At 46.0% G+C, this 21,669-nt stretch overlaps 2 protein-coding genes and 1 pseudogene across 6 annotated transcripts in view; 1 reads left to right on the top strand and 2 right to left on the bottom strand.

Annotated features, from left to right (window-relative positions):
• Positions 1 to 387: 387 nt before the first annotated feature.
• On the bottom strand, positions 388 to 6,073 carry LOC108892717 (arf-GAP with coiled-coil, ANK repeat and PH domain-containing protein 2-like; annotated as a pseudogene).
• A 407-nt stretch (positions 6,074 to 6,480) lies between these two features.
• LOC108892720 (integrin-linked kinase-associated serine/threonine phosphatase 2C) lies at positions 6,481 to 9,828 on the bottom strand. 5 transcript variants are annotated; one of them, XM_018690424.2, is made up of 10 exons: positions 9,484 to 9,827; positions 8,602 to 8,781; positions 8,273 to 8,390; positions 8,084 to 8,190; positions 7,914 to 8,007; positions 7,578 to 7,665; positions 7,333 to 7,463; positions 6,973 to 7,092; positions 6,822 to 6,903; positions 6,481 to 6,711 (listed from the first exon to the last, which is right to left on the bottom strand). In XM_018690424.2, exons 1-10 carry the CDS (start codon positions 9,524 to 9,526, stop codon positions 6,571 to 6,573), a joined length of 1,104 nt encoding a protein of 367 aa, XP_018545940.1. In that variant the 5' UTR covers positions 9,527 to 9,827; the 3' UTR covers positions 6,481 to 6,570. The 5 variants fall into 5 exon arrangements, with proteins under 5 accessions (XP_018545940.1, XP_018545939.1, XP_018545942.1 ...); XM_018690423.2 differs by having other exon boundaries at positions 8,593 to 8,781; XM_018690426.2 differs by lacking the exon at positions 6,822 to 6,903 and having other exon boundaries at positions 8,593 to 8,781; positions 9,484 to 9,828.
• A 385-nt stretch (positions 9,829 to 10,213) lies between these two features.
• The window catches only part of LOC108892718 (latent-transforming growth factor beta-binding protein 4), a 41,873-nt gene continuing 30,417 nt past the window's right edge, over positions 10,214 to 21,669 (top strand). The window contains 4 exon segments of the mRNA XM_018690421.2: positions 10,214 to 10,636; positions 14,021 to 14,091; positions 16,838 to 17,810; positions 19,656 to 19,888. Of these exon segments, the coding sequence (XP_018545937.2) occupies positions 10,443 to 10,636; positions 14,021 to 14,091; positions 16,838 to 17,810; positions 19,656 to 19,888 (1,471 nt within the window). The 5' untranslated portion in view covers positions 10,214 to 10,442.

A 21,669-nucleotide genomic window follows, 5' to 3' on the forward strand; every position in this document is an offset into this window, starting at 1 on the left:
CAAACATCAACATCCAAAAAAAAAAAAAAAAAACAACATCAACATCAACATCCAACATCAACATCCAACATCCAACATCAACATCAACATCAAAATCAACAAAACATCAACATCAACAAAATCCAACATCCAACATCAACATCCAACATCAACATCAACATCAACATCAACATCCAACATCAACATCAACATCAACATCCAACATCAACATCAACATCCACATCAACATCCAACATCAACATCACATCAACATCAACATCCAACATCCAACATCCAACATCAACATCCAACATCAACATCAACATCAACATCAACATCAACATCCAACATCCAACATCAACATCAACATCAACATCCAACCATGACTCATTCATTCCCTGTTTGTTTTTACCTAGAGCTGTTGGCTGAAGGTTTGACTCGTCCTTCGTCTGAAACATCGAGCCTCGTAGATCCGGTTCATAAACGTCATTCCCCAAAAACACACAGGAGCTGAGGAAGAAGTAGGAGAAGAAGGAGGAGAAGGAGGAGAAGGAGGAGAAGGAGAAGAAGGAGGAGAAGGAGGAGAAGGAGGAGAAGAAAGGTCATTTCAGTTCTTCAGTGTGAGAGGCAGAAACACAAAGTCTGAATCATTTTAAAGTTTCTGTTTTCTTTCTGACATCAAATCCAATGTGTGTGTGTGTGTGTGTGTGTGTGTGTGTGTGTTACCTTCAGCTGCTCAGCCTCCCATGAGTCCAGAGTGAGAGATCGCACCTTAGACAGGTGAACACCCAGACTCCTACAGACAACAATAAACTTTGTTTATACAAAGAGACTGAAGCAGGATAATGCCCCCCCCCCGATCTGATGGTTGTAAAGGACGATCTTATCAGATTCTCCTGTGGTGTGAGGTGTGTTCAGACTGATGTTACCCTCCCTGATCTGATCAATATTAAACATGATCAATATTTCTTAAGATGGAAGAGACATCATCGTCGGCCATGTTTGTTTGCTCTGACGTGGTCAGATGTGGAGCTGTGAGAGTTCAGACTCTCTGCTGGTGAATCTGTTAGTGTGTGGTGTGTTGGACATCACACAACTGTGACAATCTGACATGATCTGTCCTCAGGTGTGTGCTCTCTCCTGATTTCTACACCAGGTAAGATGTTATAAATCTGTTAGTTTGCAGGGTCTGACACTGTGCACAGGTTCACTCAGGTCTCAGGTGTTCTACCTGCCTGTTTACCTGTGGATGCCCGAGCACTCGATGCACATGGTGACTCCCAGGTTGATGGAGGCCCAGCGAGGCTCCTCCTCACCGCAGTCGCAGCACCGTTGGTTCCCAGGGCCCCTCAGGGCGACACCCAGGGCCGCCTGCCTCTGAGGGGGGGGGCCCGGAGAGCCGCCGCACAGGGGAGGGGGGGGGCTCTTTAGGCTGAGCGAGCGGAGCGCCGGCTCGCTCTCTGTACGCCAGGTCAATACTGCCCTGAAGAGCGCTGAGCCACACCTGCTTCAACTGCTCCGAGTCCGCCTGAAGAGCACAACACCTGAGGAGGGGGGGGGTCAGACAGACAGACAGTCAGAGAGACAGACAGACAGTCAGACAGACAGTCACAGAGACAGACAGAGAGACAGACAGACAGACAGAGTCAGAGAGACAGACAGTCAGTGAGACAGACAGAGAGACAGACAGTCAGAGACAGACAGTCAGACAGTCAGTCACAGAGAGACAGACAGTCAGTCAGACAGAGTCAGAGAGACAGACAGACAGAGAGACAGTCAGACAGTCAGACAGAGTCAGAGAGACAGACAGTCAGAGAGACAGACAGTCAGACAGACAGACAGACAGTCAGTCACAGAGAGACAGACAGTCAGTCACAGAGACAGACAGAGAGACAGACAGTCAGTTAGAGAGACAGACAGACAGTCAGAGACAGACAGTCAGAGAGACAGACAGACAGTCAGTCACAGAGACAGACAGTCAGTCAGACAGACAGACAGACAGACAGTCAGAGAGACAGACAGTCAGACAGACAGACAGACAGACAGACAGACAGACAGTCAGAGAGACAGACAGTCAGTCAGACAGACAGACAGACAGACAGTCAGAGAGACAGACAGTCAGACAGACAGACAGACAGACAGACAGACAGTCAGAGAGACAGACAGTCAGACAGACAGTCAGAGAGACAGACAGACAGTCAGTCACAGAGACAGACAGTCAGACAGACAGACAGACAGACAGACAGACAGACAGTCAGTCAGACAGACAGTCTCTTACTTCTGCACAGAGAGCAGCTCGAAGCAGAAACGTCGGTCGATGTGTTCGAGGGATTTGACAGCACAGAGTCTGAGATCCTCAAACAGAACCACAGCCTCCTCCTGCAGAACACAGCGGAACAAAACCCTGATCCTGAATCTGATCCTGATCCTGAATCCACATGGTGATGAACTGTGTCTTTATGTGTATCATCTAAATGATCCTGGTTCATAGTTCAGGTGAATGTTGAGTCTCACCTTGTGTGACTTCCTGTAAATGAGCTGATTGTCTCTGATGGAAAACCAGCACCTGGAGCCAGGAGATCAAACATAAGAACCAGTATCTCACACACACACACACACACACACACACACACACACACACACAGATGTGATGAAGCAGCAGTAGAGTCCAGTCCAGTCTGTACCTCTTCCAGGTTTTGGATTTCCTCCTGGACCGTTTGAACAGGTAACCCTGGATGATGTCATCACTGCCAGGACACGGGCTGACCATCGGCTCACCTGAGGCATCCTGAACACACACACACATTATGGACTGTTTGTGTGGCCTACCTGTGTGAACGTGTGGATGACGGAGAGGAGGATGAACAGATGAAGAGTTCTTACTCTCTGCTGAACCAGCAGGTGTTTGTTCTCCAGGTCTTTCCTCTCAGCAGCGCAGTCAGCCGACAGCTGGGACAACTGAGGAGAGAGGAACAATCACAACACATCAGGACTCAGGTAGGAGAACAGAGGTCAGAGGTCAGAGGTCAGAGGTCAGGACCTGTGCAGCCATGGTCTTCATGGTGGGCTCCAGGTCTCTGAGCAGGTCGAAGCCTTGGTGGAAGAAGGTGAACTGAGCGTGGACGAAGGAGAAAACCTGCCGACAGAAACAGAGGCGTCAGAGCGGTGGAGAACAAACTGAGGCTCAGAGACCACTTCAGAAAAGTCCAGTTCAATAAACTCACAGAGTTTAGGATGTCGACCTTCTGCTGAGCCCTGAAGGTGTTGAGCTGGAATAAAGGAAACACACGAGGAGACGTCAGCGCGAGGACAAAATGTCCGACAGTTTCCTCTCATCGTGACTCAGACTCGTACCTGCAGACAGTAATCCAGGGCGAAGTGTTGGTAACATTTATGCGTGGCGAGCAGCAGGTGACTCGCCCTCTCGGCGTCGCCGGCTTTGTGCCGAGACACCTGAGCGTTTTTCACCGCCGCCATCTCCAGGTCCTCCCCGATCCGGAGGAACTCCTTCCTGGTCTCTGCCAGCGGAGGGAGGAACCTCGGAGACACAAAGAGCAGCGTCAGCTCTGATCACTCACCTGTGTGTGTGTGTGTGTGTGTGTGTTACTCACTGTGTACACAGGTTGGTCAGCTGGTGGCTGATCGCTCTCTGAGTCTGATCAAACAACATCTGAGCACAGAGACAGAACAGAGTTACAACAGCTGCTGACAGAGAAGTGGATTATTATACAGAACTTAAATACATCAATTTGTATGTAATTATATGACTCTGCAGAGGGCTTTTATTTTGAAATGATGGTCACAGGAAGTGTTTAAATACCACATTATTCTATGTTTTTATAAAACGACAGATGTAACATTCAGTTAGATTCATAATAACAACTGATCCTCACTGTTCATCAGCTCATGGTCTCTGTCTGATGACGTCAGTCTGACTGAAACACTGGGAGGTATTTAATTCATATTTTAAATAAGAGGGTTTAGTTTTTATTTCCACTTGTCTCCTCATGTTATTATAACAGTGAGAACACAGTCACCACATATCAGCTGTTTAATGACTGATTAATGTAATCATTAGTGTGTGTGTGTGTGTGTGTGTGTGTGTGTGTGCTCACAGTGTGAAAGCTGACCATCTCCTGCAGGCCCTGGTTAAACTGGTTCAGACAGTTCTGAGGAGGAAGGAAACAGGAAGTGAGTGAGAACCCTTTCACAGGAAAACATGAGAACAAAGAGTTACTGCGAGGCCTTCTCCCACAACAGGAACTTCACTGACCCTGAACCTGGACTCTGCTGCGTTCAGGTACAACAGGAGAGATGAACGCTCACACAGCAGTAACAACACAGGGTGTGGTTTCTGATCATCACCCACTGACTGTCAGTGCAGTGTGACCATCACAGTGTTTTACAGTGAGGATTTACAGCCATGAATGCAGCTCTGTGAGGCTGTACAGAGTGATGCTCTGAGCTAGTTGCTAACATTAGCATCACAGTGGATATCTGTACAACATGTCGTGTAAAATACATCCAGTAGCTGTTGAGATATTTCAGTTTGGACCACAGTGGTGGACGGACTCTGACTCCTCTGAGACAGAGCTACACAGCTAATGTGGCTAACAACGACATGTTTGTCCCGTTGTTGTATTTTACAGACTAAAATGTTCTGTAACACAAAGAGGAAACAGAATAAAACCAGAACCTCACATGTTCTTATGGTTCATTAAGTTCACACAGGTGGAAAAAAAGGTCCTGAACTATATTATTATTACTATTATTATTATTAGCATTAGCATTAGCGTCACGTAGCTCCGTACAGTGATGACGCTGTCCTTCTTCTGGTACATGGAGAGCTCAGCCAGGCCGCTCAGGAACAGCTGATTGGCTGAACTGTACGCTTGTCCCGCCTCCACCATCTTACTGCACAGCTTCATCACCTGATTGGTCAGAGACACAGATTATGTCAGCCAATCAGCAGGTGTCTTCTGCTGACTCAGAGGACTGAAGGTACAAACACAGACTGTGTGTACACAGTACACACTGCCGCAGCAGTACTCACAGTATTAATACTATGAGCAGCAGTGTCAGTAATACATACAGTGGTAGTAGTTACAGTAGTAGTGGCTGTGGTTGTAGTAGTAAAAATAACTGTAGTTGTAGTAACACTAACAGAAGAGGCAGTACTGGCAGTAACAGTAGTAACAGTATTAAGTTAGTAGTACTATTAGAAACAGTAGTAGTAATAGTAGTGATAGTTACTGTAAAAGCAGTAACAGTATTAACAGTAGTAGTAGTAGTATTATCATTAGTAGCAACAGAGTTAATAGTATTTGTAGTATTAGTAGATACAGCAGTAGTAGTAGTTCCAGTGATAGCAGTAACAGTACTACATGTATCTGTGGTATTATCACAGCAGCAGTAATGTTATAGCTGGTAACAGTATTAGTAGTAGTAGTAGTTCTAGTAATAGCAGTAATAGTATTAGAGGTATTAGTGCTAATATCCTTAGTAGAATTATCAGTAGTAGCAGTAGTAGTATTAGCAGTATTTGTACCTTGTCCAGGTGAGACTCCAGCACTGAAACCTCCGTCTCAAACTGATCCAGGTTCAGTCTGAACAAAATAAATAAAACACCATCAGGAGCTCTGCACATGCGCAGTTTACAGTGACTGTGTGTGAGAGTGTGTATTTACCTGAACTCAGGTGAGTCTTTGACACACTCCTCAAAGTCCAGCAGTGACTCCATGTTACCTGACTGTTGCTGTCACCGAGTGCACGTGTTGATAAAGTTTATTAAAGCCTCTTCATCCTGACGGTTAGCCCGTTAGCCTGTTAGCCCGTTAGCTCCGCAGCAGCAGCGGCGGACCTGCTCTCTCTGCGATGATTCATCTCTCTCCTCATTTTAAACTAAGTCCGTGAACCGGGGGACCGGAAGAACGATCAGGCGCCGTGCACGCGCTCCTGCGCGCCACGCATGTTGACGCAGTTTAATTAAAAGCGTGAATAAAACGCAGTTTGGTGAGTTTTCAGTCTGACAGCTGTCCCAACATCCTGCTGTTGTTGTTGTTGCTAACCGACCGCTAAGTTCCGCCAAAGATCCGGGTCGGCTGGATCAAAGCCAAACAGGCGGGGAAACAGCGACACCGCGCGGCCCGGAGTGGTACTGCAACTACAACCACTGCACGTTATATTAGTTTATTCACCAGGTTTATCACCAGGTTTATTTATTATATTACCATTTATATAATGTGTGTAAAACATGTTCAGAATAATATGTTTTATTATCCGTTAAATAACTCATCAACCATCATCACAAAATCACAGTGACAGAGGCACGGCGAAATGAAACTGATGCTTTACTAAGATGTTCAGCTCAGTCAGAACTCTTCTTATTCAGTGACTTATAGTCTCCTGGGATTGAACTGTCAAATATTCTCTAGAAGAAAAGTCTGATTCTCTGCAGACAGACGGTCAGTGAGTGAGACACAAACACTTTGACAGCAAACAGTAAATAAAAAGCTTTTATTGGAAATCAAAGAGGAGACAGTTGCTGTGTGTGTGTGTGTGTGTGTGTGTGTGTGTGATGATGGCGTGTGTTCAGAAACCAACAGAAACCAGGATGACGGTGACGTTGTCGGCGCAGCCTCGTCTCACCGCCTCGCTGGCGAGCTGTTGGCAGGCGGCTTCAAACCGCACCTCCTCCTCCGTCAGCCCCGGCCTCTGCTCCACACTCCCGTCCTGCAGGGGGGAGACGGGGGGGAGACGGGGGGGGACAGTTGGGTAACGTTAAAGCAGGAGGTTGAATCAAAGTGAAATAAAGCAGAGCTGAGCTTTAGCAGAGCGGACACCTGCAGGACGCTGAGGACGAACTTCACAGCTTCATCAGCAGAAAACACTTTGAACAAACCGTCACAGGCCAGAACGATGAACCTGCACAGAGACGACAGCGTCAGCAGCAGCCACTTCCTGCTCCTCTTAAATCCTCCGCTCTGCTCTCACCTGTCATTGGCTGTGAGCTGACACCTCCTCAGGTCGGGGGTTGAGATGACTCCACAGCGTTTGTACTGACCGTCTCCGATGGAGCGGGACACCTCGAGGACCCCCAGCACCCTGCCGTCCCTGAGAGACAGACAAACGTTAGAACCTCCACGTCCTTGTGAGTGTTCACTGGGTCTCTGTAGTTATAATAATGTAAAGAGCTGCTCGGTATGAAAAACACCAACCACCAGGATCCTCCAACCCACATCAGCCTCTACAAGTCTGGCTGTGAAGTCTTTATTCCTGGTGTGAAAGCTCAGGAACATCCACCTCCCTCCTCCAGGTAACATTCATGTTCTGTGACAGGTGTGGGTGGTGTACCTGACGGTGCCTCCTGCTCTCTGGATCCTCATCCTCTCCTCGTACATGGTCGGGTTGTGTTCTTTACTCAGAGCCAGAGTCACAGACCTCCTCCGTCCGTCTGCCGCCGCCTCCATCCGACACAACACCGCCTGGAGACACAAACACACAGAGACAACCATCACAGATGTGACGCAGCCGCATCCTGTGGGTGTCATCTGGAATCCTGGTTCGAGGCTCTGATAAATACATCAGTCCCTGGTTACCCTGCTGTCTCCCAGATTGGCCACGTACACCATGTCGTCCACCACCAGCACACAGGTGGCCGTGGAGCCGTCCTTCCACGCTGGTTTCCTGTTCACAGCACAGAGAGAAGACTTCATAAAGCAGGAGCTGAGTGTGATGTGAGCTTCACCTTCACTTCTGTTTGTGTGTTACTGTTAAAAACAGGAGGATTCTGAATGGAGTTCTGCATGAGGAGCGCCTTTTCTTTCTCAGAGGATTCACAGACGTTAACTCATGATGATGAAGGATTTAGAGTCTGGATTAATGTGAGGAGTTCGTGTTTCAGCTGCTGCTTCCTCTGTGAACGCGTCTCTTACTGGCTGGAGGCTTTCTTCAGGAAGTCTTCGTCTGTCTGTCTGAAAGTGTCCAGGAGACATTTCTTAATCAGTTTGTCCATATTCTCAGAGTCTCCTGAAACGACAACATTACAGCATTAAGCAGAGAGCAACATCCTGCTGTGATGAACACTCTGTGTCCCTGAACTCACCGCTCGGGAACTTCTTGGCCAGGTTGTGATGGAGATGCTCTGCGGCGAATCGAGAGGCTCGAGCTCCGCCGTGACCGTCAAACACCGCGAAGTACGCAACACGAGACCTGCAACGCAAGAGACACGTCAGCACCCGACGAGTCTGCACCCGGCCGCTCACAGTCAGACGTGACAGGATGCAGGTCGTACACTCGTCCGGGCAGAGCCGACAGACAGACGCTCATGTCCGGCAGCAGAACGTGAGCGTCCTGCATCTCCTCCCGCTCACCACGCCTCGCCGCCACGAAGCCTTTCAACACAGGGAGGCCTGAACGACGACGACAACACACACACACACACACACACACACACACACACACACACACACACACACACACACACACACACAGAGTAAGTTCAGCTGGTTACACTCATCATCTCTACGCGTCATATTTCCATCCACTCAGGGTCTGACAGCTTTGATTAGAGGAGGAGAAGCAAACAAACATTGTGGTGGAACAGCTGAAAACCTTCTTTACAAACTTTCTTGATCTCCCCCCGCTCCTCCTCCTCCTCCTCCTCCTCCTCCTCCTCCTCTTTATCAGCGTCAGACTCGGCATCTTCTCGTTTTCTTTTTACACTTTTCCCCTCCTCCTCCTCTTTTTCTTCTTCTCTGGTGGCCTGTGGTCGAGCAGCGACCGGCGCCACTGAAACTTGACCTGAGGAAGAATCAGACCAAACACAAAATAAACAAAGAAAAAAGCTTCATTAGTGAGAGAAAATCCAGCATTTAAAAGTAGAAAATGTTGTTATTATAAGATCTGTTTTGTTTGGCCAGAAATACATCAATCAAACGTATCATATCACTACCAGACTCCATTGAGAAAAACAGGGATTTAACCAGGAGCTGCTGGAATACCACTGCCTCCATCTGTTAGTGTGTCTGTGTTACTGTGTGACTTTCAGTGGTGGAAGAAGTAATCAGATACTTTACTGCAGTAAAAGTACCACACAGTAACACAAATTAACAGGCAGCAATATTCCAGCAGCTTCTGTGTTCTGCTCTGTAAAATTGCTAGTTTTCTCAATGGAGTCTGGTATTGAAATATAATGACGTTTCTGCTTCATTTACTTCTAAAAGAATTATTTTATGATTGTATTATTATTGTGAGTATAAAAAGTGCTCTTATATCCAGTACTACTGTAAATGCACTGAGTTTCCTGCTGCGGTTTTTTAAACGATGTAATGAATAAAAATCAGCAGGAAGCTAATGAAGGAATAACTACGGTGCTCTGTTTTAGCCCATTCAAACATCTGCTCTTTAGCTTCTCTGAGCGTCAGAGAGTTTAACTAACTGATGTCTGCTCTGTAGCATGAACCGGCGCTGTCATCAACATATAACCGTTAACCGTCCACTCACCGGCGGTCTGTGTGGGCTCCGGCAGGTCGTCGAACAGGTCCATTCTGTCTGTTAGCTGTTAGCTCAGGAGCTGTTAGCTCGGGAGCTAGCCAACAAGCTAACTACCAGCAGCTTCCCGCCCGCACCGGCACTCTCCAGTATCGGTGTGTTTGCTCACACAGACTCGGGCTAAGTTAACGGGTTAATGTCCGTCACGTTCCTTAACCCGGGTCAAACTGCTCTGACAGTCCGCCGGTAAACAGGTGAGGTCACTTCAGCTGCACGGACGGTAAACGTTAACCGGAGCGCGAAGGCTAGCGTCAGCATCAACTGCTATTTCCGGTGAGCGTCTTCAAAATAAAAGCTGCTCCACTCCACCGGACATGGACATGTTCATTAAATGATATAATTTACAGTTTGAAAATACATCAACAGAATTAATAAAATACATCACATCAAACCGAGACAGAGTAGAAACAGTAGAATAAAGAACAGTCCAATGCTTTTGGACAGATGAATAAATAATACCACTTCAGACATGTGGTCCATAGTCTCTTCAGACCTGTCCCAGACCAGCTGGGAGATCAGAACTGGACTGATGTGGTCTCTCCTGGTCTTAGTGAGGACTCTGATGATTTCATTATTTAATGTAGGTTAAATCTTAGATCTGAGTCCAGGACGACATCTCGTCTTCCCTTCCTTTCCTTGCCTCCTTGCTTCCTCTCCTTGCCTCTGGCCTCTTATTGGCTGTTCAGCTGCTCCGCTCCTATTGGCTGACAGCAGTATAAAGACAGAGGCCGGTGGGTGTGAGGGCTCAGTTCAGCTGGAGACTCTCCAGCGTCCATTCGTCCCACACTGACAGTGACCCTGAAACTCACACGAACACACACTGTGCACGCGCGCACCATGCTCATAGTGCAGGGTTTAAACAGCGCTGAATAAAACCCCGCAGCTTCTCTGAGCCTCAGTCTGCAGCAGACATGCAGCTGTCTCTGCTCTGCGTCTGGACCAGCTGGATCTTAACGCTCCAGTCCGCGGCTCAGCTTCAGCCTCACCGGGAGCAGGAGGGCGGGAGGCCCGGCTGGAGGCTGGACGCCGACAAGCCGCCAGCGGTGAGGGAGACCGGGGAGAGGCTCCGGGGAGGACAGGCCGGCAGGAGAGCAGCTCTGACCGGGTGAGACACACACACACACACACACACACACACACACACACAGGATGATTATTTATCTTAGTTTTACTCTGCAGCTGTTGTTGTGTTCTGTAGTTTCACTTCATCCTTTGACTCAGAATCTGAAGAACATTCAGAGCAGGTGACTGAGTTCCTGTATCTGTTTGGGTGTTCCCAGGTGTTCACATTATTGATCAGTGATTAGTCTATAAATCAGCCTCTGGACCTTCACACATCAGGACCAGCCTGAAACAGGTCATTGATCCTAACTGATGTTCCAGCTGAGTCACTGTAAACTCCTGTTAGACTGAGTTAGTTTGTTTCTGAGGTTTTCCATCAGTTTGTTTGATGGCTCTGAATACTACAGTACCCATGAGCCTCAGCTGCTGTTGCCATGGAGACAGGTGGAGGTGAATTTGTGTAATATGTTGGATGAACTCAGTCTGTGGCCTCAGGTCGCTGTTCAGCGCCTCATGATTTTGAAGCTCTGTGATTGGATGTTTCTGGCTGAAAAGCACCCTGGGAGTTGTAGTTGACTCCTCTCAGGCTTCTCACAGCTTTGCCTCTTTAATCAGATGTTTTCTAACTCGGTGCTGGCGGCTGACGCAGGACCCTTTAACGCTGATCCAGGTCTCCTCACGTTGAGCACGAATGTTCGTGCATTTGTTGATTAGCGTAGTCAAAGCTACGCAAAGCCTGTGAAGAGAGGAGTCAACTACGACTCCCAGGGTGCTTTTCAGCCAGAAACATCCAATCACAGAGCTTCAAAATCCTGCGACGCTGAAGCCAAAGAAAACTGATTTTACAGCTGAGTTCATTTGGAATCTGTTCAGTAACCAGCAACTTCACTGCGACCCGTCTCCATGGCAACAGCAGCTGAGGCTCATGGGTATCATGGGTATCGTAGTATCTAGATGTGTTACATTCATACATACATGATCACATGATTAAACCTCTGCTCCTGGATCAGTGGAGAGTGTTAGTGTAGTTCCTCTCACTGCCAGAGGGGGGAGACAGACGCTCCACACAGCAGCTTTAAAACAATCCCACAAATGCACCACGCTGCATTTTATAGACAAGAAGTCGACTGTTGAGTTTCTCTGCAGGCGTCAGGGTCACATGTTAACAAGTTCAGCTGAAGATGGTTTGTTCTGTACCTGCAGCCTGAGAGTGTGTGTGTGTGTGTGAGAGACCATAAAACATTGGACCAATCAGCAGCGTGCAGGTGTGTTGGACTGCAGACACCTCAGGAATGTGTGAAATTCTGTGTGTGTGTCCTTCCGTGTGTGTGTGTGTGTGAAATCGACTTCAAGTGCAAGTCTGACTGACGGTCAAGTGATGGATGCAAAGTCAACACACACACGCACACACACACACACACACACACACACACCCTGTATTCAGATCTCTGTGTCTAATCCTAAACCCTGTGAACTGACTGGCCTTATAAACTGTGTGTGTGTGTGTGTGTGTGTGTGTGTGTGTGAGTGAGTGTGTGAGAAGAGGAGAGAGTTTCTGTGTGACTGAGACTGTGCTTGATGTTACCTGAGCAGGTGTTTCTGTTATTTTGTCCACCTCTTCTCATCAGTGAGAGATCAGACAGGTGTTCCTAATAAACTGAGCACAGCTTGGGCTCAGAGTGAAACCTGACCCAGGTGTTTGAACAGGAAGTAGATTTATGTTTCAGCGGTCTGATCTGAGCGCTGACGTCCTGTCCACACATCGAACAGCAAATGTCACTGAGACGCCGCCATCTTGTTTTTACTCTGTTTAGTGCAGAGGTTCCTCTGCTGTGAACAAACACTCGTCATGTCTGCAGCAGGACCTGGTCATCAATCATCAATAAAGTTCATCAGCTGTAAATGATCAGTTTCTAAATCTTTCTGCTCCAGATGTTACAGATGTTTCTCAGCAGGAAAACATCTGTAACATCATTCATCTCCTTTAGTTTTCTGTCTGTGAGCAGGAGCAGCTGGCAGACCCTCCTCCTCCTCTCCTCAGAGGGAGGAGCAGAGAGAGGAGGAGGTGGAGGAGAACAGAGGAGTCAGTGTCTGAGGGAGAAGAAAAGGAGGAGCTGATTGAAGTGGCTGTTGAGAGCGTGGGAACAGGCTGCAGCTTCAACTCTCTGAGCCACTGAGCTCACCAACATCTGAACCTTTAAAGGAGCAAACCGCTGCTTTTCTCTCTTTATCCACAGCTGCTGCTCTGTCCTCTGAGCAGCTGCTGTACAAACCTGCTGCTGACTGTGACGAGCTCACGTTAGCATCTGAGGCTAGTTAGCATTTCAAATATCAGTCTGAGTCTGTGTGTGTGTGTGTACAGGTTCAATACTGTCAACAGAGCTTTACCATTAACTCTGTCTCACACACACACACCAGGAGCTGAGTGTGTGTGTGTGTGTGTGTGTGTGTGTTGGTGGGGCCTCCTCTGCAGCTACAATACACCCAGCTCAGTGTGAGTAATGATTAAATCCCCTGCAGAGAGGCTCCATCGTCCTCCATCACACCCACACGTCAACATGGAGCTGGATAATGTTAGAAACCTGACAGTAAGAATTCAAATCTGAATACTGATTAATAAAGTTATTGATTAGCTGCGTCGGCTTTTCAAACGTGCCTGTTAACACACACACACACACACACTTCCTGTTACACTCAGCTGTGAAGTCGCGTTGGTCTGTCACTTTGATGACTGGGGGGGGGTCTGAGCCAGTGTTGGTCTGCTAATTGACTCCTTTTCCCAGAAGGCCGAGGGGCTAAAGGTCTGAATACAGAGTGAGAGTAAGAGGTGACGACAAACAACAGCACAGTTAAATCCACCAGTGAGAAAACAGAAACACGTTCTCATCGAGAGGCTGAAAAAGCCTCCATCAGAGCTTCTCATGACGTTTACTGCAGGTGTTTCTGCACCTGACCAGGTGTGGCAGTGAGGGCGACTTGATCTCAAAACATCACGCCCATCATCTCTGATATTTCTGCATGGAAAACAGATCAGATCCTTTTAGTTTAACCAGAAACATCACAATGTATCTCTACCAGACTCCATAGAGAAAAACAGTGGATTTAACCAGGAGCTGCTGGAATACCACTGCCTCCATCTGTTAGTGTGTCTGTGTTACTGTGTGACTTTCAGTGGAGGAAGAAGTAATCAGATACTTTACTGCAGTAAAAGTACCACACAGTAACACAGACACACTAACAGATGGAGGCAGTGGTATTCCAGCAGCTCCTGGTTAAATCCCTGTTTTTCTCTATGGAGTCTGGTAGTGACGAAAAGTCTGACTGACATCTGACTGAAAAGTGCTTTGTGAAAAAATGTTTCAGCTTATTAGTGTTAAAGCTCTCTCTCTCTCTCTCTCTCTCTCTCTCTGTGTGTGTGTGTCTGCAGCCCTCATGTCTGTGGAGGTCGGTGTTGTGTCGGATGGACTTTGTCGCCTAAAACCAGGAGATGCACCAAACGTGAGTAAAGCTGCAGTGTTTAGCCACAGTGTCCCTGCAGACTCAGATTCTCTGTGTTTTCTTTCAGCAGCTGCACCTGGCTCTGCTGCAGCTTTTACATCTGAACACACTTTCAGCATGTGTCTTGTGTCATTTATCAGTTGTCATGTTGCAGTAAAACACTGGCGCAGCTGCAGTTTCCTGCTGCAGATATTAAAGTTCCTCTAACAGAAAACTGCTGTTGGAGCTCAGGAACCAGATGGTCCAGATGAGTCCAACACAGAACCTCAGTCCTGTCTGTGTTTTTAGTTTTAATCATCTGAAGTTAAAAAGCATTGTGTTCCGTAAGAGAGAAGCTAACTACAAGTCCCAGAGTGCACTGCTGTAAGCACCGTCCAATCAGAGAGCTTCAGGCTCTGACTTTGGTTTTAATCATTCAGATATTTGAAGATGCCACTGCTCTGGATGGAGTTGTCTCCATAGCAACGGTCACTGAGGCTCATGGGTACTGTAGTATTTAGAGATGTTACATAGCAGAAGGCTTTCTGTGAGGAGCGTCCTTAAAGTAATGAGAGTTACCTGCAGAGGGAAACCTGTGTGTTCTCTCAGAGAGTTAGCTCCATGCTAAAGCTGAGGACTTTACTGTATTATCTGTTGTTCTATCTCAGAGTGGACGTGCTGGATGAGCGTACCTGTCCAGATACTGACAGCCTGAACCACAGAGTTTATACCTGACATCACCTCTCAGCTTTACGACTCCGTTCAAAGTGTGGATCCACACGCAGAGCTGGATTTATGAGACGCTCAGTGAGTCTTCAGGGATTTGCAGTGGTTCTGTTCTTTATGGTGACGTTGATTTAATCCACATGCAGAGCAGGTTCAGACCTGATAGTGAAATGGACTGTAGCTGGCTGATTTTATCTGCTGGAGCTAGATAAAGAACAGGTTTTTGAAATCGATCTTTAAAACAAACCAACAGGTCAGGTGTCTTTCAAAGTTCAAATCTTTTATCATGAAACCCTTGTTTACCTGGACAGTGTTTCACTGTAGAGCTGCAGAGGAAGGACATCAGCAGCAAAAGGACATTTAATCTAAAAAAAACACACACTTAATGTACCTAAATCAGACTGATGAAGTCTTATATTTCTTATATGTTTGCACAGAACCAGGACTGGATTTATCCTCCATCACTTACTGGACTCAAGTACAGTCTGACATATGAATTATAAGGCAACCTGTTATTGTGATTTATATTTTATAAAAACTGTTTTCATTTGTAAATTATTCTCGTGTATTAGAGAACTACAGACAACTGATATCACTAAACTAATCAGCGTCGAAAACGCATTCACTCCTTAATTATTCCAGACTTTAATGTTTTTAAACTGTCCATATAAACTTGCACTTCTGCCGCCATTTTGCCTCCTTGTCAAAGCACATGAACGTGATGGACCAAACCATTTGTTACATCATAGGGAGGGCAGGTGAAATTGTTCTCGACCAGTATGACAAGAAAAGTAGCAAGATAAAAATAACAAGATTTTTTTATGTACTTACAAATACTATATAAGGTTAGCGCATATATGTATTTTTGACAAATTATTCCATCAGATCATTTAACGGTTAGAGGACTCTTATGGCTCCTTCCGTGATCCAGGGCCCGGGAAAACTGACCCGCTGTTCCCAGATGTTAGCAGCCCACCTCCTAGCAAATGAATCTTCCGCGCTCCTACAGTTGAGAAGATAAAATTGTCGTCGACCCAAACATAGCTTTAGACAGATAAAAGTTAATGACGACTTTATTAACGGGGCAAACAGGTGATTAACTGGTATGCTCATGGTAAGTAACACTGATGCTAACGCTAATGCTAACTATGTCAACGTCAGACGTTAAGGACGCCGTGCTAGCTAACGGTTAGCATGTTGGCATTAAATGTTAGCTAGCTAACGCCAATGTCGTATGGCTAGAAAGTTCCCTTCAGATGTTAATAATAGAGCCGTTTTCTTAAGGAAATGTTTGGGGCAAAAGTTTTTTAAAATAAATCACTTATATTGTTGCTAGCTAATGTAATGTTAGCTTCATCAGTCAGTCTGCTGCTGAAACTTGTTTTAATAGCGAGTGCTTGCACTCCAGGCCAGGAGGAGCAGGGAATCGAACCACCGACCTTCTGATTAGTGTATGACCCGCTAGGTTATTTTAGAACAGAATGACCTCCAAAACTGCTCGCTGCTGTAAATATGTAGAATGTAAATGTAGGGTATAGGAGACGGAGCTGCTGCGCACATACAGATCCCAGTGGTTTCTGTGAGGTCGGGATTATTCGGCTGTGAATGTCCTACAGAAACTCGTGAATGGAAACAGATTTACCCTCTCTGTCTGGAGGCTTACACACACACAAATACCCCTCTAAGTCCCAGTGGGCTCAGAGCCTGCAGGGTAAAGCTTTACTGTTTGGTCACATTGTGCTGATTGAAGAAAACTGGAGAAATGTCTGGAAACACACAAACACACAGCACAACAAACAGCAGTATAGAGCTGTATAGAGGACGGACAGACAGAGAGACAGAGAGACAGTGGACCTGTCTGTCTCTCTGTCTTCTTGTCCAAACACTGGTGAGTTTGTTTTTCATCAGCTCTCCTGAATGATAAAACTCCACAGTCAAAAAGAGTCTTTTTGTGCAAGTTTCACATGATATTTAATGATATTCCTCCTCTCTCCTCGTCTCCTCTCCTCTTGTCCTCTCCTCTCCTCGTCTCCTCCTGCAGCCAGGTGTTTCCCTCCTTGCCATAACGGAGCGTTGTGCCGTCACTCTAACCGCTGTGTTTGCAGACGAGGTTTCCGCGGTTCTCGCTGCGAGTTTTCCACGGTGACGTTTTCTCTGCCCGGACGGCCTCTGACCTCCACCCACCCGACCGTCACCCCCCTCCACACCCCTCCACCACCGTCCGTCACCCCTCAGAGAAACACCAGACCTGCTCAGAGCCATGTCATCACAGCTCGCTCTGGTCCTGCTGCTGTTTCACCTCCACCTGCCTCCACCCGAGCTACCAGGATAACAAAGGTGATCCCCAGACCCAAACCCGGAGCCTCAGACCTGAATCCATCCTCTGCTCCAGCTGAAACCCACAAAGAGGAGGATGCTACACTTGGACTCAAAACTGAAGGTTTTCAGAAAAGGGTTCCAGAGCAGGAGGAGAACCAAGCTTCTCTGAAAAATGAAGAGGTGAAGATGAAACCCACACCCGAGTTCAACGACCTCCAGCCCCGGACAGGAGACACCGAAGACCAAGAGGGGGCAGCAGAGATCACAGGAAAAACTCCAAACCTGAAGTCTGATTCAGAACCTGAGGTAGAGTCAAACTCAGAGACTGAGATAAAAGAACAAGTAGCTCCAGGGTCTCAGACAAAAAACCAGAATTTAGAGGCTGAAGAAAGTTCAGCAGGAAGATTAACAGCCTCTCTAATCCCAAATCTGGAGTCGAGTTTGAGGCCGACAGTAGAGAAAGGAGAGTCTAAATCTGGGTCTAATGTAGAGGAGAGACTGAATGTGAAAACTAGTTTAAGGTCCAGGTTAGACGACAGTGAAGGATCCTCCAGGAGCTCAAAGGCTCAGTTTGATCCAGGACCTAAAGTACAGGACCAAAGACCAGGGAAAACTGTGGATGCTGGAGAGATGAGGAGGAGGGAGGAGAAGAAGAAGGAGGTGAAGACTGGAGGAGCAAAGAAGCAGTCGCTGAGGTAAGATTACTCCTCTGAATTATTTAACTTTACACTTGTTACACTGTGTGTTGCCATGTTATTTCCATGTGTTAAACACTCAGTAAACCATCAGGTACAATCTGATTACTCCATCATAGCAGAACTGCACAGCTGCAACCAACACTTATCTTCATTATCAATCAAATCGATTGATCGTTCATCATTATTCCCTGAGTTAACCCACAGTCAAAAGCCCAGGGATGTTGAGTTTAATCAGTTAATCCACTGATCATTTTTGTTCTGTATTTCTTTAGTCTGCTTTCTACTAAAAGTTGAAATGATATCATTTAATCTAGAAAATAAAATTATGATGACAACACGAGAACACAAATCTACGTTCAAGAAAAGAGGGAGAGAAGAAGACAGACAGGGCACTAACATCATATCGGCTATAATCAATACTTGGAGCACAGTGATGAAACCAGAGGATGAAACGTCTTCTCATTCTTTTCTCCTCCTCCTCCTGAGAGTTGGTGCAGTTATCTGTGCAGACACTAGGTGGAGCTCTTCAGCTGAAAATACTGTAAACACTGCAGGCTGCAGGAAACGCTGCAAATGAATCTGTTCTGTTCTGTAAATAATAATAATACAAACTATTTTAAATAAAAACAATCAAAAAGACAAACATTCCAGGTTTTATTTAAATAATATTTAACACACAAAACTTCCCTCTTGAATCCACATGACATTAGAGGGTGTGTTTGATACATGGTCCCAGCAGACAGTTAGTCCAGACTTTAAACCTGCTGCTTCCTCTAACGAGCTGCAATTAAAGCAAATGAAAACAGTGAAACATCAGAGGTGGATGATGGCACGGTGTCCGTCACAGCCATGACCTTTGAACTGCTGTTTGTTATAAAATGTGTCTAATTTCTGTTTGGTCTGTGTGGTGATCTGGTCGCCTGGTGTTCACAGCCCAGCAGCTGGGTTTTGTCCCATCTGAACCACTGTGACAGTTTTTTGGCTTTAAACCTTGAATGTTTGTGAACTGCTGAAGCAAAGACGTGAGGATATAAAAGCTGTGTGACCCTCTGGAGATCAGCACCAGAGAGCAAAGCTGGTTTTCCAGCAAAGGTCAACAAAGGTCGTCGTCTCTGAGAGGACGTTAGAGGAGTCTGAGCTGCGTCAGTGTGAGAACCAGAATCTCCTCAGTGTTAACAATCCACCTCACCCTGAGTCAGAGGTCAAAGGTCGAGGAGGTCAGGGGTCAGAGCCAGGGTCAGGACAGACTGTGGGAAGACTCAGACCACAGGGAGAAGAGTCTGGAGGGATTCTGGGTAGTGTAGTGTCCTCAGACAGACTTCTTGTAGCCTGGTAGTTTAGTCTGCACCGTCCACCTCGTCTTTGCATAAGAAGCGATAAAGAGCGAGTGACGTTTGAGTTCAGACACACAGCAGGAAAGTAAAGAGAGTGAAGCTGCGTCAGACTGCACGGCGTCTCTCAGTTATCAGCTGCAGGTCTGGACTGCTTCTCCTCACACTATTTAAGGCCTTTTTAAATCACGCTCTCAGACAGAATGAGTCCCAGAAACACTGACATTTACAGGAAGATAACTCTCCCACATGAATTTAGAAACATTCCCACCAACGCTCAGATCACATCAGTCACAGTGCACTCAAACAGCGACAGGACAAATTTCTCTGTTTTTATGTTGATAACCTGTTGATCTCTCTGCTCTCACATGGCACATTTTGATCTTACAGAGCTAACAGGCCACATTTAGAGTATTTAGCCTGTTTATTTAGTGTCTGATTTGTGTCTCTGTCATTGTCCTGACGGTCTCATATTCAGCTACGTGTGTGTGTGTTTGTGTGTCTGTGACAGTCTGAGGGAGGCTCAGGCCCTGCTGCTGAGGAAGACGCTGTCCCGGGGAGGGAGAGGAGACAAGATGGCCGCCCTGCTGATGAAACACATTGAGAAGGAGAGGAAGAAACTTCGCACTGTGACCTCCTCTTCCTCTCTTTCTAACTCCTCCATCTCATCCTCAGTAAAGACCAGTGTGAAGAGTTTCCACACTCAGAAGGGACAGTACACCGTCCACATCACTGCACCCACAGGTCAGTTAAAATGGTTAATCACTCATTAATGATGCTTTATAGATCAACTCTCCAGTGTATAATGTGAGTTTAAATATCAGTATGTAATTATATTATTATAACTTTCATAAGAAACAGTAAGTAGCTGTAATGTTCCTGTGAATTCAGTGAGTCACGCTGTGGACTACAACCTGAAATCCCACTTTTTCCCTCTTTTTATTTGACTGTTGGAAAGTTAATTAAGCTGAATTATCTATTAGCAGCACCTGTTTGCAGTTTACACATGAATGTACAGACGACTCACTGGATCACTGTGACAGAAGAAAACTTAAAAACAGGAGGATTCTCAGGCAAGTTCTGCAGCTGTAGGGAGCGTCTTTTCTATGACTTCTTTTTGATTTATTGGACGTTAGAGATGACGCTATCCTCAGAGAGTCACTGAATTTCTAAATATATATTTCATCTCTATGTGTTCAGTTTTGACTGAGGTATGACTTTAGCATGCTAACATTAGCCGTGGTTCACTAGCTAACAGTTATCACAGTTTAAACTAAATACAAAACAGTTCACTGTGTCATAGAGGCCTCAGTTTATAAACTGTTTCTATTAGACAATTAAGTTTGACTAGAAACTCCAATGAATAAATAAAATGCTAGCTTTTCACTAGCTAGAGTTTAGCTCTGTTTTTATCCTGTTCTGTCAGGAAAAGATCAAAACAGAAAAGTTTATCAGGATAGAAATAAAATTAAGTCCAAATCATATCACATTAAGTTGAAATGAGTAGAATTGTGTTTTCTTTTTTTAATTTAAGACTCTCGCAGCCGTCCATCATGACCAAACCTCAGTGTGACAGTGTGTTTATTTACTGTGTGTAATGTGTTTGTCTTGCAGTGGTCGGGTTAAAGACATGAGAGCAGACATTATAATCAAACCGTGTCGTGTTTGGACATGTTAACACGAGCTGACAGTGTAGTGAACACACATACCTCAACACACAGCTCATTATTTAGTTTAATAACTGGTGTGTGGCTGATACGGTGGTGCTGAGAGATAAACTATACACACAGGTCATGTCTGTCAGACATACATTGTTGGAGTCGTTATTTTTTCTTTCCATCTTGGTCCAAAAACAAGCTGAAGGTGATTTAATGGAGCTGGAATGCCTGGTTTTTAATGTGTGTGTGTGTGTGTGTGTGAGAGAGATAAAGTGGCTGTTCATACAGTCTCATAGCTCAGCCCTGATCACTGTGATTAGACCAACAGTTCCTGTTATTGTCCAGCTATGCAGAGAGCTGACTGGAGAACATTCACTGAATGAATGAAGTTTAAGATGGAGGGATTAACAGATGGAAATGAGACCACGTTACACTGTGAGGCGTGCACTCAGAAATCTTTACATTTGTTGCTGGGATTTAACCAGGAGCTGCTGGAATACCACTGCCTCCATCTGTTAGTGTGTCTGTGTTACTCCTGTCTCAAATTCCTGTTTTTGTCAATGGAGTTTTGTCTGTTTGAGAAAAAAAGGATCTTCCTCTTTAATAATAAGCTGTGTCTGTAGGAATCATATCCATAATGCTGTCAGACACTTAGAATAACAGTCTGAGTCAGTTATAAGGATGTGTCTGAATACTACAATACCCATGAGCCTCTGGCCAGTCAGAGGTGTGAATCTGAAACACTTTGTCATTAATTAAATTGACCCAGAATCCCAAAGAATGAATGAATTTAAGCTGCTGGTTGTTGTAATCCTTGCAGCACGTTAACCAATCTGAAGCTGAAATGCACCTTTGGGAGTCATAGTT

The sequence above is a fragment of the Lates calcarifer genome, linkage group LG21 (genome assembly GCF_001640805.2).
Source record: "Lates calcarifer isolate ASB-BC8 linkage group LG21, TLL_Latcal_v3, whole genome shotgun sequence".
In the NCBI taxonomy this organism is placed as follows: Eukaryota; Metazoa; Chordata; class Actinopteri; family Centropomidae; genus Lates; species Lates calcarifer.

Coding starts and splice junctions, on each gene's coding strand:
- LOC108892720 (XM_018690423.2), bottom strand. CDS start 9,526: ATGGACCTGTTCGACGACCTGCCGGAGCCCACACAGACCGCCG. Junction 8,782..9,483: donor GGAGCCCACACAGACCGCCG/GTGAGTGGACGG, acceptor ATTCTTCCTCAG/GTCAAGTTTCAGTGGCGCCG. Junction 8,391..8,592: donor CAAGAAAGTTTGTAAAGAAG/GTTTTCAGCTGT, acceptor GTCGTCGTTCAG/GCCTCCCTGTGTTGAAAGGC.